The sequence below is a fragment of the Vanessa atalanta genome, chromosome 4 (assembly GCF_905147765.1).
Source record: "Vanessa atalanta chromosome 4, ilVanAtal1.2, whole genome shotgun sequence".
In the NCBI taxonomy this organism is placed as follows: Eukaryota; Metazoa; Arthropoda; class Insecta; order Lepidoptera; family Nymphalidae; genus Vanessa; species Vanessa atalanta.
The window spans coordinates 6,440,618-6,455,271 of NC_061874.1; the positions used below are offsets into that span (position 1 = coordinate 6,440,618).

The 14,654-nt window shown below is 31.1% G+C and overlaps 3 protein-coding genes across 5 annotated transcripts; 2 read left to right on the forward strand and 1 right to left on the reverse strand.

Moving 5' to 3' along the window:
* The first annotated feature begins 3,797 nt into the window (after nt 1-3,797).
* On the forward strand, nt 3,798-5,440 carry LOC125077610 (2-oxo-4-hydroxy-4-carboxy-5-ureidoimidazoline decarboxylase-like). 3 transcript variants are annotated; one of them, XM_047689583.1, is made up of 3 exons: nt 3,798-4,037; nt 4,599-4,752; nt 5,237-5,440. In XM_047689583.1, the coding sequence occupies exons 1-3, from the start codon at nt 3,851-3,853 to the stop codon at nt 5,415-5,417; spliced, it is 522 nt and encodes a 173-aa protein (XP_047545539.1). In that variant the 5' UTR covers nt 3,798-3,850; the 3' UTR covers nt 5,418-5,440. The 3 variants fall into 3 exon arrangements, with proteins under 3 accessions (XP_047545539.1, XP_047545540.1, XP_047545542.1); XM_047689584.1 differs by having other exon boundaries at nt 4,611-4,752; XM_047689586.1 differs by having other exon boundaries at nt 4,647-4,752.
* A 2-nt stretch (nt 5,441-5,442) lies between these two features.
* On the reverse strand, nt 5,443-8,432 carry LOC125077611 (proteasome maturation protein). The gene is made up of 4 exons (XM_047689587.1): nt 8,327-8,432; nt 7,992-8,150; nt 7,229-7,330; nt 5,443-5,674 (listed from the first exon to the last, which is right to left on the reverse strand). Exons 1-4 carry the CDS (start codon nt 8,327-8,329, stop codon nt 5,513-5,515), a joined length of 426 nt encoding a protein of 141 aa, XP_047545543.1. The 5' UTR covers nt 8,330-8,432; the 3' UTR covers nt 5,443-5,512.
* A 574-nt stretch (nt 8,433-9,006) lies between these two features.
* LOC125077817 lies at nt 9,007-14,629 on the forward strand. The gene is made up of 10 exons (XM_047689889.1): nt 9,007-9,075; nt 9,186-9,377; nt 9,957-10,061; nt 10,141-10,396; nt 11,066-11,193; nt 11,276-11,470; nt 12,020-12,354; nt 12,566-12,647; nt 13,293-13,460; nt 14,462-14,629. Exons 1-10 carry the CDS (start codon nt 9,043-9,045, stop codon nt 14,627-14,629), a joined length of 1,662 nt encoding a protein of 553 aa, XP_047545845.1. The 5' UTR covers nt 9,007-9,042.
* Nucleotides 14,630-14,654: the final 25 nt, after the last annotated feature.

A 14,654-nucleotide genomic window follows, 5' to 3' on the forward strand; every position in this document is an offset into this window, starting at 1 on the left:
GTAATTTTAATGAAGAGCTGTTGTTTGTTAAATCGCGTAGAATACGTATATCTAAGGTTTTATTTTATATCTACTCATTCTACCATTGAATTACACACCTTACATTTGATACCTTAAACAAACAGTTTATTTACGCGACACCACAAAATTTATATTATGTACATATATAGTGAAATTGAAGTTTTATTTTTGGGCTAGCGATTAAAATGACTTGATTGAATATTTAAGGCCTAAGGAGAGAAATTGGGTTAACATTCCGTATACAGGTTCGTCTGGAAGTCTGTTATTTTTTTAAGTTAGAAGCAGGAAACTTTATTTTGGGGCTACTGATTAAAAATGAGTAGATACGTATCTGAGCGTTTCTTGATATTTTACGCCTTAAGAGAAAAATAGGAATTGACATTTCTTATACAGGTTAGTCTGGAAGTCCGTCATTATGAAGTTGAAATTTTATTTTTGGGCTACCTATTAAAAATGAGTAGATTCGCATTTAAGCGTTTTTGGATATTTTACGTCTAAGGAGAGAAATTGGATTAACATTTCGCATATAGGATAGTCTGGAAGACCATCATTTTAGAAGTTAGAAGCATGAAACTTTATTTTTGGGCTAGCGATTAAAAATGAGTAGATACTGTTTCAGCGTTTCTGAATATTCTGCCCTAAGGACTAAAATACACACCAATGTGGTATACAAAGATGTCTTACATTAACGTAATATTATAAGTTAATTTGTAAATATATTCATATTCTACGCAGGCAAAGCCGCGGGTAACAGCTAGTAAAAAATATATTTGGTTTTATCAAGATATTCTCATAAGCATTGTAATACGATTGTGTTTGGGTGCAAAAAGTTCAACAAGTGAGTTAACCTTGGAAATGTAACAACCTCCTGGCTATTTATATACTATAAGTAAGTAATGTAATTTCTTGAGCAACTTGAAAAAAAAAAAAACTTCTACTTAGGTCGAATCATTTTCTTTTTCAAAACGTTGATAATTTCTACTTTGACTTTAAATAGTATAATGGTTCCATATTGAAGAAAGGAATCCTAATATTCATTTTAAAAAATGAGCTAGCTATTGTATATGATGATGAGCAATAATTAATATCACATTTGAAGTTTAAAATCACTGAAAACATCAGAAAATACTTCTAAAACAAACGTGTCACTTCCTTCTTTTACTTATTGATTTGAACAATGCGTTTAATATTGTGGATCATGATTTGGCGTAGTAGCTAAACAATATCTAAGATTCTACTGTTAAGTTTTATTCTACTATTGAGGTCATCGGCAGGCTATTCGTCCTGACGAGGACCATTCTTGACCATTGATGTAGTGTAGTCGGCGGCGTTCCCCAAGGCGGAATTTTATCTCATTTATTTCTTCCTCTTTTCATTTACTCAAAAACATAATTATATTGCTAGTACTATGATAAATTGTAACTTTTTATATAAACTAAACATAGATAGCCGTAGCCATTAGGTCTTTGTCTATATTGAGATCATATACTTGTTTGGGACAAACTATGGGAATTCCACAAAAGTAGCTATGTAGCTAATAATACCTACAATAATTGCTGGCTAAATGGCTATTTAGCCAGCAATTATTGTAGGTATTATTAACCTATTGTAGGTATTATTAACCTATTGTACCACCTACAATAATTGCTGGCTAGCAATTATTGTAGGTGGTACAATAGGTTCAATAGGTTTTCTATTCGAGTCTTGACCTCCAGCTATATAATTCCACTGAAATAACTATTGGTCACTATGCTGACGGATGTCATAGTGACCAAATAAGTTTCTTTCTACTATCGCGTACCTACAGTGTTAATTCTCTTTTTTGTTTGCTTTGCATAACAAAGTAGTTCACTTATCTAAGAACTTTCTACTTATAACTTAGTACTCCTCTTCATTGGTTCGGAGTTTCATACGACTCAATGGCTATATCATATGTTCATCTTCGGAAAAAATACTAGAGTCTATAAGAAAAACTCCTTTACGTCACACCATTAAATGACAAGTTATGCAATTACTTTTGGTTTATTTATTTTTTCCTCATATCATGTAATTTTAAGTTTACAACGTATGTATTAATATATGAGTATTTGTACCTATGTACGAACTACGAACACGAGTAAAATGATCTTTCCTACATTCCCTAAGGCTGACTGGTAGATGATGGTTTTAGCAACGAACAAACATACATTGTCTTTTTAAAATAAAGTATGCAAAACCTTTTGAAAAGTACACACTTGGTGAGTATTAATGATTAACAATCTGCTAATGTTAAAACTAATGGTATTTTAGTAGATAAATTCGACACTGAATTATCCAAGCACTGTGAATGATAATTAATATTTTATCATTTGTTAAAGACAAGATGCATATTATTATATAATTAAGTATTGTAACAAGTATAATAGTATAACAAGTATACCTAGATAATCTACATATACTTATTATAAAACGGCTACCCTTGTTCAATAAAATTGTAAGAAATTGCAGTTTCAAGATAGGTATGAATTACCTATGTCTATCTATTGTTGTGTATTTTCGTTCATATCGTATATTAATAATAATCATTCAATCAAAATAAATTAATTAATAAGTCACTTAGATCGGTTATTTAGAAATTATAATAATAAAACCTGAATCAAATATCAAATATATAGATATATATGTCGGAGAAGCAGGATGCCGAACAGTTGGGTTCGGGGATTGATCCGACATTTGTAAGACTATGTGGGCGTGCAATGGATATATTCACAAAATAAAACGTATTTAATATCGTCTAATCATTGTATTCATTGATTCAATAATCGTACACCACAATAATATCATAGGATTACAATAATTCATCTCGATTAAGAGCAAATGGGTTTGCAAGCAACCATCGCATTCGAGAACAAAGTTCGAGAAGCTTGTCAAAACATAACGACTCGCGTTGCCATGACACTTACAAGTCCATTCGGGGTGACCCGCTCTTATAAGTAAATCAGCCATCAAACATTATTGCCAACTACTCGATTCATTAATTATCCAAATCAACAACTAAAGTAACCACGCTCCGATATATATATCGGAGCGTGGTTACGTGGTGTGGTAGCGTGGTAATAGATTATTGTAACTACTTAGTACCTAATTAGAATTTACTGTATACATTAAACATCAACACACTTAGAATATTGTACGTATAAGTACCTATATCATTGCAATCGTAATTCGAAAATAGTTGTTAGTTACTTAGTAAAGAGTAACTTATTATTTACCACACATATGAAACATATTACTTTTTGTTACTTGAATAACAATTAGAATAAAATTTAAAGTATTATAATTAATTATATGTCAACCACCAATATTATCATCACATTTTGTGCGTAAATGTTACCTAAGTGCATATTGTAAAATTGTTTAGTTTTGCAAATTTATTTTTTATAATATTATTATTTAACGACGATGATAATGTCTATGAAATGTACTATGGCAGTCGATTTTTCGATAGAACATCGAATATAGGTAGTATATGTTTTTATTTTTATTTTAATCAATAATGGGTAATCAAAATAAATTAGGTACGTTTGGCTGGAAGTCCAGCATTTAAAGCTAGAAAAGAAAAGTTGTAGACACTAATTTGTCAAATGTTAGAAAATTTAAAAGATACCGTACCTACAAGTTAAATATTTAAGTAAGTATTATTGTCATTACTATAACAGCAGTTAGGATAAATGTGTCATTGTTATTTGAACTAATGACCTTGTGCGATAGCATTTTCATTCGATAAGAGACATTGGCCTCAGTTTCGTCTGTACTTCTGTAACATTAACGCATAGCATAATATTATAACATGGAAGGTTTAATTAGCATTTCCGAAGTAAATTCTATGAATGATGAGAGATTTGAGTGGGTGTTTAGGAATGTGATAGAACTATGCAGCGAGGCGGCGGCGCACGTAAAGCACATGCGTCCGTTTAAAGACGTTACTGACCTATGTGCTGCGTTCTCTAAATATTTGAACGAAGTGAGTTATGAAGGTAAGTAAATATTTGTATCTATAGTACAATTGTTTGAGGATCAGTGTTTACAGGACTGCTTTTGATTTAAGCTGTCACCCATGTTGGAATGTTTAAATCATCAATTTTTTACGGTCATTAGGATTGCTTATGATGTGAGATTCATTGTTTATTTTATTTTTGATATTAAGTTTTAAAATTTAGTAGAAACAAGCCAAATTAGTCCTGATATCCTAAGAACTTTGAGGATATTGTTGTAATAAATATGAGCCGTAAGTGTCAAACTACCTAGTAATAAAAGTCACTACTAATAAGTACTCGACACTCGTACCTCTTAATATTATGTAGATATACCTATATATACTGCATTCCAACCAAAATAGGAATAAAGTCAAATAAACAACATTTGACAGCAAACTGACGCGATATCTTTTGTTGAGAGCTTGATTTATCCATGATATTTGAATCACCTAATAACTGAATATTCACTGTGGATTTGCACAATTTACAAAACAATTAAAAAACAGGTAGTCTTTAATACTAAAATTTGAATTGATGGTTTATAAAGGATTTTATTTTTAGAAAAGTTAAAAGTACTAATGTCTCATCCTGATTTGGCGGGACGCTTAGCAGCGCAAGTAGAGCTGACACAAGAATCTGCGTCTGAGCAACATAGTGCCGGTCTGAGCGATCTTAGTAATGCCCAGAAAGCAATCATCGATTCAAGTAACAAAAGGTATTTATTTTAATGATATTTTAGTAAGTAGATATCAGAAATATTTGTTATTGTAACTACGTAGTTATTTCAAGAATATATATTCTTGATACTACCTACCTATATAAAATATGGTTTATTTAATAGCAAGCCAGTATATTTTTCTACTTCTCGTTCTCTGTTGCCAATACGTTGTTTGTTGTGAGAACAAGAAAATGTTTTCGATATCCAATTAAATTCTTCTGAGACTACTAGCGACATCTATGTGTACACGAGCGATTTACAATATATAATGTTTTACTGTCATGGTTTACTGTAGTCACCGCTAGATGTCAGCAATAAAAAATATTTTGTTGCTTGCGTTGCTTGTAGTATATAATTTTGTATAATTAAACTTTTATTGCTACTTTCTGCCTCGTGTCATAATACATAAACTTTTAACATTTACTGTGTATTATTAGATAAATGGTGTCTGTTTATTTTAAATATTTGTTCTTAATTACAGATATAAAGAAAAATTTGGTTTCCCTTTTATAATATGTGCAAGGGAAAACAAAGTGCAATCAATAATTGATGGTTTGAATTTACGATATGGAAATACCAGAGATGAGGAAATCAATATAGGTATAAATGAAGTAAAGAAAATATGTAAACTGCGAATACTTGATATTGTAAAGAATGAATAGGAAACATAAAGGATTCAATAACATATTTGTGTTTTACTAATATTTATTTAAAAACTTAAGTGAATAAGATGTTATTAGATAGCATCATAGCGCATTTAAAGTATGCCTAAAGATCTTTCAATCACAGCATGAGGTTGTCCGCTGACTTCACAAAATTCTGAGGTGTTGAGAATGTCTTCAAAACCTATGTCTAAATATCTGCCCGTGAATACATCATGCTGAAGGTTTGAACTGGGTAGGAAGGGAAGATGGCCAACCTGAAATAGATATAAGTAATGGTACTTGTTAACACATTTTCTCTATTTTATTGGTAATTAATTTGGAGATTATAAAATTTTTGTGAAATCCATGTGCCCCTAACAAATTCAGCTACATACAAGTTCCAGCTTGACAGCATATGCTGTTAGAAAAATCAGACAAATTACCTACTTCTTAATTAGTAATTACTTCCATACAATTTTTTTCTAAAGTCTATTTATTAATAATGTATAGTTCCATTTCGCTGTACAGGTTCTTATAGAGTTAGTCTTGATTAATATTTTTTAAAAAGGAGCTGTCCATTTTCTTTAACGCACAGTAGGAATATTTAGTGTGAATGTTTAGTGTGAAGTGACAACACCATCAATAATATAGATCATTATAATAGTATTAGTGGTATAATAGTAAACTAATAACAACCAAATTTCAAAATCCTCAAAGAAGAATACATCCATTTGAACGATAAGATTCTACAGATATTTTTAAGTTTGCCTATTAATAAATACACACATAGTATATAATTGTATGTAGTTGACAATGTATTTTTAATTAATTTTACAAAAAATAATAACTACTGAGTTTCTTGCTGGTAATAAATGTATTCAATGAAACATATAACATGCCAATTCAAAAGTGCTTATGAGCACTTACTTGACTAAAGAATATTTTAAATTGTAAAAATACAACTTTCATCTTCTATGGTTACACTGAAAAAATTCAACATTATTCCTTAGTAGGTAATAATAATGTGAGAGTGAATAGCTCAGTTATAAAAACCATTTAGACTTATGGTAGCAAGCTATGGTTCACGGCCAGTGAATAAATAAAAATGAAATTTTGTTAATAGAAATTCTCAAGAAACAATAAGTGTGTTAATTTATAATTAGTAGTGAATGTTGTTTAAAATTGAAGATAATAAGTTTGAGATCAAACAATAATAGCAAAATTAAATTTAAAAGGCACCTCAAACATCCTTGTCTTCAAGCAATATTTTAAGAACTATAAGTAGAATAGTCTGGTTCACTCGTAATTCAGAGATTCACGAGAACCTTGACATGAAAACTGTGATAGAAGTAAAACATGATTATATCTTAACTTTAAGATCTCATACTTTGTCATTTTTATGTGATGGTATCATAAGGTACTTGTTATTATTAGAGCCTAAGCAATTATTGTATCTTCATACTCTTGAAGTAAATGTTAAGGTAAACATATATTATCAAAAGTAGGAAATGACATTGTTCACTTTAATCTTTCTCTATTGATATGAGTTGAGTTCAACCACAACAGGTCTGTTATGCAGTTCTGTCTAAACTTAGGGTACTATATTTACAATGTTTACATTAAATAGATTTATTTGTACATTTCTAATATCATTATATTTTAGGAATAAAGTATCCTGTATTTGGCTAATTGCTTAGTACATCACAAATTTACTAAGAATGCATATATTGTATTTTAAATAATAAAAATTGGACATAAAGCCTGTGCAAATATTAAATGTTATGGCATAGCTTAGCCAGTTATTATAGTTGGACTTTTCTAATACTAACCTTGCTAGCAAACTTTCTCTCCATTGAAAGCTTCATAGGAGCATGAAGACCTTGGATGTTGCGAAGCATTGCCATATTCATCTTTTCTTCATTTAAATGATACTGAAGTATGAAAGTAAAAAATATATTTATCATCAGTGCATAAATAAAATTTGTTGAAGTAAACACATTTTATTGAACTTTGACCTGGAACAATATTTTTTGAATACTCAGGCAGGACTCTTCTCTTTATAATTATAATGGTAACCCTAATTGTCATATGTAATTTTATATTTTTGGGAATTTATTCACGGGTACCCATATTTTATGGGGTAACTTGACCAGTTCCAATATAGTTCAATAACTCATGATTTTACTTATCAGTTATATGACAAAACAATTTGCTATAAAATTTTGGTTTACGAATCATGTCCGATGATGATTGAGATGTTCATAAATTATTTGTTTAAAATTAACAAACAACTAATTTTTTAACAAACAGCTTAAGCCACAGTTTGATATATTTACTATAAGGCATAAGTTGACAAAACCCAAAAAGATATTCCACAATTACTACAATTACTTGGTAGATTGTAGTTGAAGATCACTGATTATCCTTCGCCAGTAAAGACAGTACAGTACAAATAAATTACATGACATCTGCATAAAACTAAAATTGTCACATTAAGTTCATACAACAATCAATTTTTAAATATTTTTTGCTGTATCTTAACTGAAATAATAGTAATGCTGTTTGGAACATATATGGTTCACACATACTTACATTTTTTTCTGACACCTGCAATGGATGTGACATGCCTAATTTATTTTTTGTAGATCCGAGTCCAGCAACCATAGGGCTTGGTACCCCAAAGGGGCCTTCTTGGATGTTGATATTACCAGCATTTTCTGGTTTAACTTTAAGAGAAGGGAGTCCAAAACTCTGAAAATTGAGAATATTTCGTTAATACAATGCCATTGTAGTTCACGATGATATTAACAATAGTGATTAAATCGAAAGCGTTATATTATAGTATTCATCAAGATACCGGTTATGTTATATTTATAATAACTAAAACATTTAAAGCTCAAAGGATGAATTGTATTTGTTATTCTTACCATTTTCAATTATTGCGTTTTTTAGGAATTATTCGATGAAAATAATTAGTTTATTTGTCGATGTATTTTAAAATTAAGTTAAGTAGTTTCTTGAATAATGCAAGGCAATACTGTCAAATTTTAAGTGTCAATATTTGTCAAATCATGTTCTGTTTTACAGATAACACAAACTAAAAGAAATAAATGGGACACAATGTAAGCAACAAAAGGACATTTTGTTATATTATAATAAGAAATATAATAAAATATTCATTGGGAATATAAGTAGTAAAGCATTTTTGAATGAATAGTACGATTTGAAAATATTTGCAAAATCTTAAGAATCTATGGCAGTACATTATATTAAATAAAAAAAACAATGTCATCACGCGCCTATTTTAAATATAATATAAAAAACTTAATTCTTTTAAGTCTTTTTTTATATAATTAACACTAATTATTTACAAATAGGATTCATTGATATTTTATGTGTTTTATGTACTATCTGCACTGTGTTTTGAATTAGAATAAAAAAGTCATAGTAAAAAGAAAAGTAGTCACTGAAATTTAGTATTGACCACTATTTAAACAGAAACTATTTAATTTAGTTTTTTTTTTTTATATCAAAGTTATATTGTTTTTATATGATTTAGATTTTCGCAATATTAATTTGAAAAATCTTGTCTTCGAAAGGCATTTTTGATAACGTGTTGTGTAACGGATATTAATAAATAATCATGGCTTCGCGAGGCGGTGCGAAGAAAGAATTGGTAAAATTATAATATCGAATGTATATTTTAATAAAATAATCCGAAAAATAATGTATGGTTAAAAATATTTTTTATTAAATGTTTGTATTCAATTATTTTTTTTGTTTCAGGATCCTGAAGAGCAAATGAAAAGAAAGTTTCGTGCAAAATGTTTGTTCCGAGCACTGGGTCGTTTAGTAATGGCTAATGCGTATTGGTTGATTGAAGGGGTTGATCATTATGAAGGTTTAGATGATGTGAGACGGAGAGTCGAACAGGCAGTTCGAGGAAAGACTAAGAAAAAGCAATTACTGAGCATAAACGTTAGTTAAAATACTCATTCATTATAACCCTTTGTAACAACAAAACATACAATACATTTTTAGATTTTCATTTACTGAACGACAATTAAACATACTTTTAAAGTATTTATTAGGTAATAGGTACCCTTTTATTAATTATAACGACACTTATGTTTATTTAATATATTTACGCGCGATTATAATATAGACAACAGTCTATAAATGACCCACTGATTCGAGCTTATTACACCACGCTGCTCCAACCCATGTTGGTGGATACAATTTCATTTAAATTAGACACAAGACGGTCACGATGTGTTCGTTCACTGAGCATTCAAATTCAGCGGTGTTTGCCAGGGTTGAACCCACAATCATCGGTTAGTAAGCACGTTCAAACCACTGGGCCATTTCGATTTAATCCATGTTGGACGGCGAGGGTCACGGTCGGCTATTTTTATAGAAAAAAAAATAAAGCTATTATTAAATAATTTTATGACAGAATAGTTTAAAGGTACGAAACAATTGAAATTTATTCGTTATACTTGAAATGTACTTTTTTCGATTAGCATTCATACACATATTTAGATTTCGTCGTTTTAGGATAAGGCACTATTGAATAAACCGGCAGAAGAAAGAACAGACCAAGAGAAAAAATACATATTTCGTATTATTGGCGGACTTAAATGTTTTAAGCGATATCCCAATGTAAGTTTAATAATAATCATAATAATATCAAAATCGTAATAAAAAGCAATCTTTACGCATTTCCTTACAATTTTATCAGCACGTCAAAAAGAAACTAGCCGCCGTAACATATTTCAAGTACTATGGTCCAGGACGTACTATAGTTCGTCAGCATCACGAGGCTCATGCTCTATATTTTATTATAAATGGTGACGTGACTGTGAGTCAGCTTGTTTATGATGAACTGCTACAGCAATATGTGTCAGTGGATGTGGGGGTGATGCACCCCGGTGATATGTTCGGGGAAGTTTCATTGCTGCACAACATTCCGAGAACCGCTACATGCACAACAAATGGTTAGACGTTAACAGACTTATAAATGGTTAGATGTATTAAGAATGCATTAACAACATTCTCTCGTTGACTTGAATACTCAGTGATTAGATATGATCCTATTCTTTTATACTTTCGTTGAATAGCAGAAACATACCTATTATAATATATTTTTTATTCTACGTAAATATTTTCAATTGTAGTGTTTATGTTAAAATTGTTGTTGTTGTTTCACTATTAGAAATGTTTAGTTAGAGATAATGCTGTACTACTCGTACAGCATTTTGCATCATTATCTACTATAGTATTAAATTTTAATATAATATAAAATAATTAGTGGACTATAATTACAATTACTTTTGTGTCGGCGTTTAACTCAGTAGATTATTTTTTTTCATTAATCATATATAAAATACTTGATTGGTTGTAAATGATTTTAATAAAATCAAACAAATCTATCCGGAGTTATACGTAACAAGGTCGCTGTTTTATCTTCATCGTAAAATGAAAACTACAATTATGTTTAAGGATTTGCAATAAACAAAGGTACAATTTGTAATCAGTGATTTTGTGTCGATCAAACACAATCGTATCATAGTAACGGGAGCTCGTAAAATGTTAAGAGCTTTGTTTGTCCTCAGTCCACGGTGTATTAAGTATTGTATTTATTATAAATCTGTTCCGACAATTAGATCATTGTGAGGTGTTGGTTCTCATGAAGGAAGACTTCAAGAATGTTCTGCAAGCGTCCATACAGAAGCAATGGGATGAAGTCAGGCGTGCTATGTCAGCTTTTACGTATTTTGATGCATTGGACGAGGTGGTTAAAAATATATATATAATATAAAACCTATTTATATTAAATAATATTTTTTTCATTACTTTTAAATTAATTGTACTAGGTAGCACGTCGTGAAGGTTGTATTGTTGCAAAGATGAAATCATATGAACCGAATGAAACACTCCTCGGGGACGGTGTGGGCGTTGCGAATTTTGTATATTTCATACTGTCAGGACGATGTCAAATGATTGAGTCTTTACAAGTGATCGTAACGACGAGACTTGGCAAACATTATTATGCCTTATATGATCCTTACGTAAGTATTATATTCAATTTAGTTATTAAACATATTCATCAGCGGTAGCTTCAATTAATATAGGTACTTAATTTTGTAAAATGACGAATCAGTAGTGCCTGTAAAAGCCTACTTGAATAAAGTATAGTTTGATTTTGATACGAGCAAGTGTTCATATTACTCATAAATAGTTTTCGCCTATGTGATCATCTGTAATGATCAGGTGGTAATATATATATCGTTGTATTAATCGGATAAAATTTTTAGAATCGTAGTATTTTCCAAACAGACAACGAACCACAACACGAACAGTTACTAATAATAATTACGACCAAGATACACCTTAACTTTTACGAACATGTTATGAGAGTTAAATAGTAAGGAACAAATACTTTCATTAATCGTATAATACAAAAATAATACAGCTTATAATATAAAACTTGAGAATTTATTGCTGTCATAAATTATGTAAATTAGTTTTTTTTTTTCGTAAAATTATAAAGTTTTATGTATCGTGACAGTTTGTAGTGTAAAGTAAAATAAGTAGTTCTATTCCAAGTGAATTTGTAGGTACCAAAACCGGAGAGCGAGCAAGACTTTGACACGAAATATTTTGGCGCATATAAGAATTTAAATAAAGGAGAAGCAGAATCGGAGACCGATGGTAAAGAACGAAGTCAAAGTGCTGAGGCCAAAAGAGATTCCGGGAAAAGCATAACGTTAGCAAGTTCCTTAAAAAGAGAAAATTCGTCGAGTGCTATGAAATTACCAACCATTAAAGCCAAGAGTGAAAGAGAGCCCGAACGATACAGCAGAGGGAGCGTTGATTTCGAAATTCCAGAACCTTCCACATCTCAAGAACTTTTGCGACCATCCTTTCACAAGGAACAGCGGGAATCAGTTAGGTAATCAAATTTTTTAATATTGACGTAGAGGAAAATTCTATACTAATTGTATATATTGTAAGACAATTAAACTTAAAATAGCGTATAGGCAAAGTAGACGTACAAGAACCAAGAGATGACCTTATCGATAAGAAAGCGACCTTTTCCAGACAAACTTTAAGCCCAGGTAGGTTGTACGTATCATAAAAATAACTATAGAATTTCTTTATAGACTAAGTATCGTACCTGAAGTGATTGGAGGGCAAGCGGGCAAGCCGGTGCCGTTGCAAAACCTCAAAACATACTTCATGCAGGTGCGTTCAGAAACTAATCAATAATGTAATATGTACCAATTCAACATTACATATATATAAACCGAGCAACCCGTTCCGGCTTCGCACAAGTAAATAATAAAAACATACTAAGAAATTTCGGCCACGGCTATCGCTGGCTTACGCGCAACACCTCACCAAAATTGAACACAATCAGATGAATAGTTTAGAAATGCAGAGAAAACTAAAATACAAACATTCATTTTTATTTATACAAAGAATGAAATGTAACGTTATTAGTCACAGCCTGACTTGCTTTTAAAACTAAAACGGAGAAAGGTTAAATGTTGTAATAAACTCAAACTCAAACTCAAATTCCTTTATTCAATATAGAAGCATTACACTTACTTGTTGATAGTCAAATTAATCACTACCACCGGTTCGGAAAAGGAAACAGCCTGACCTGAGAATAACCGGCGAAAGAAACTTAGCGGGTCATACTTTTTTTTGGTCAATCTAATAAATATACCACGTTACAACTTTGAATCTTTATCCTTTTTAGTTCCTATCTGCTATGGTGTCACGTAATATTGAGGCCAAGCTAGTATTTTTACGCGTTCATGTATTTTAATGTAGATTCAAGTACTGGTTGAAAGACAATTTAAAACATGTTTTCATTGAATACAGGTTTGCCAACTAAATCCAGGTTCTAGTTTTGGCTTTGGTGAGAACATGCGCGATCGACGTATAGTGGCCCTAACTCCCGTCAGTTGTATGCTACTACCAAAGATATGGCTTCTTCAACGAAATACTGCCAATATTTGGTCGAGAATACAACACTATTTAGAGAAAAAGGTAACTGACAATTATAATTATATTTGCTAAGTTATGATTTCAACGTATAAATTACATACATCCTAAAGGATAGATTGCGCTCTAGAAAAGATAAGTACTTTATTTTATAGATAATAGTTATGTACCGACTGAAAAACAGACTGACGATAGAGTATATATTCGTAAATGGCTTGAATTGCAACAACGCAGTATTTTGTACGCTAAATTAACTCAATCCAATTTTATTAACGTTAATGGTTAATTAAACATAAACGTCTTTGTCTTGCTGTGTTTCGGTTTGAAGGAGCAGGGAAAGATCAATAAGATGAATATACATAACATATTATATCAACAATTAGTGGTTCGTTGCCAATGTAACGAACGAAGCGAAATGTATTCGTTGATTTTCGTGCAGGATTCATAACAATTAAATATTGTATTTAAATAATATTCCAAATACCCTCTGTAATTGAACTTCTGTTGGAAAATAGTTACTACTGAGTTTTATGTCGGTTCTTCTCGGTAGAATTCTATGGCCACTTTTCACCGCCGCTGTTATATTCTACCGCCAAACAACAGTACTCTGTATAGTTGTTCCGGTTTGAAGGGTGAGTGAGCCAATGTCACTACAGGTTCCAGGGATATAACATCTTAGTTCCCTAGGTTGGTGGCGCATTGGAGATGTAAGGAATGGTTAATATGTCTTCAGTGCCAATGTTTATAGGCGGTGGTGACCACTTACCATCAGGTGGCCCATTTGCTCGTTCGCCAACCTATATCATTAAAAAATCTGTATTATGTTTGGGTTTTAAGAGAAACCCCATGGTTAGTGGCGCTTGATAGTATCTATCAGCCGCGGTGACTACTTACATACGATTGTCAAATTAACTATATGTGTATATTTGCATTAAAAATGGATGTTTTAATATATGAGATATTATAATTGTTGTGAATACTACCTACCTATACCATACCTACTATTTTAACTAAACGAGGAATGAACATCTTACCATTTAAAACAGATACCGACAAAGAAACAACTCTTCAAAGAATTTGTATCTGCAAGGAGATGGCAAGAATTTCGAGATCAGCTCGTAGAAGATGTCATTTCTCGCTCCAACACTGTGAACTGGACCTCGGTGCATGACGTTCCGTACTCCATACGTATGGAAGAAATGCTTGATATTTAAATTTATGTTGTAAATTGGTTAATAA

What these genes read in the sequence shown, in the direction of transcription:
- LOC125077610 (XM_047689583.1), top strand. Translation starts at nt 3,851, where the DNA reads ATGGAAGGTTTAATTAGCATTTCCGAAGTAAATTCTATGAATGATGAG. An exon ending in GAACGAAGTGAGTTATGAAG is followed by an intron (nt 4,038 to 4,598) that starts GTAAGTAAATAT and finishes TTTTATTTTTAG; the next exon opens with AAAAGTTAAAAGTACTAATG. An exon ending in ATCGATTCAAGTAACAAAAG is followed by an intron (nt 4,753 to 5,236) that starts GTATTTATTTTA and finishes TCTTAATTACAG; the next exon opens with ATATAAAGAAAAATTTGGTT.
- LOC125077611 (XM_047689587.1), bottom strand. An exon ending in TGCAGGTGTCAGAAAAAAAT is followed by an intron (nt 7,331 to 7,991) that starts GTAAGTATGTGT and finishes TTCATACTTCAG; the next exon opens with TATCATTTAAATGAAGAAAA. An exon ending in AGAGAAAGTTTGCTAGCAAG is followed by an intron (nt 5,675 to 7,228) that starts GTTAGTATTAGA and finishes TATCTATTTCAG; the next exon opens with GTTGGCCATCTTCCCTTCCT.
- LOC125077817 (XM_047689889.1), top strand. Translation starts at nt 9,043, where the DNA reads ATGGCTTCGCGAGGCGGTGCGAAGAAAGAATTG. An exon ending in ATTTTGATGCATTGGACGAG is followed by an intron (nt 11,194 to 11,275) that starts GTGGTTAAAAAT and finishes TAATTGTACTAG; the next exon opens with GTAGCACGTCGTGAAGGTTG. An exon ending in TCAAAACATACTTCATGCAG is followed by an intron (nt 12,648 to 13,292) that starts GTGCGTTCAGAA and finishes CATTGAATACAG; the next exon opens with GTTTGCCAACTAAATCCAGG.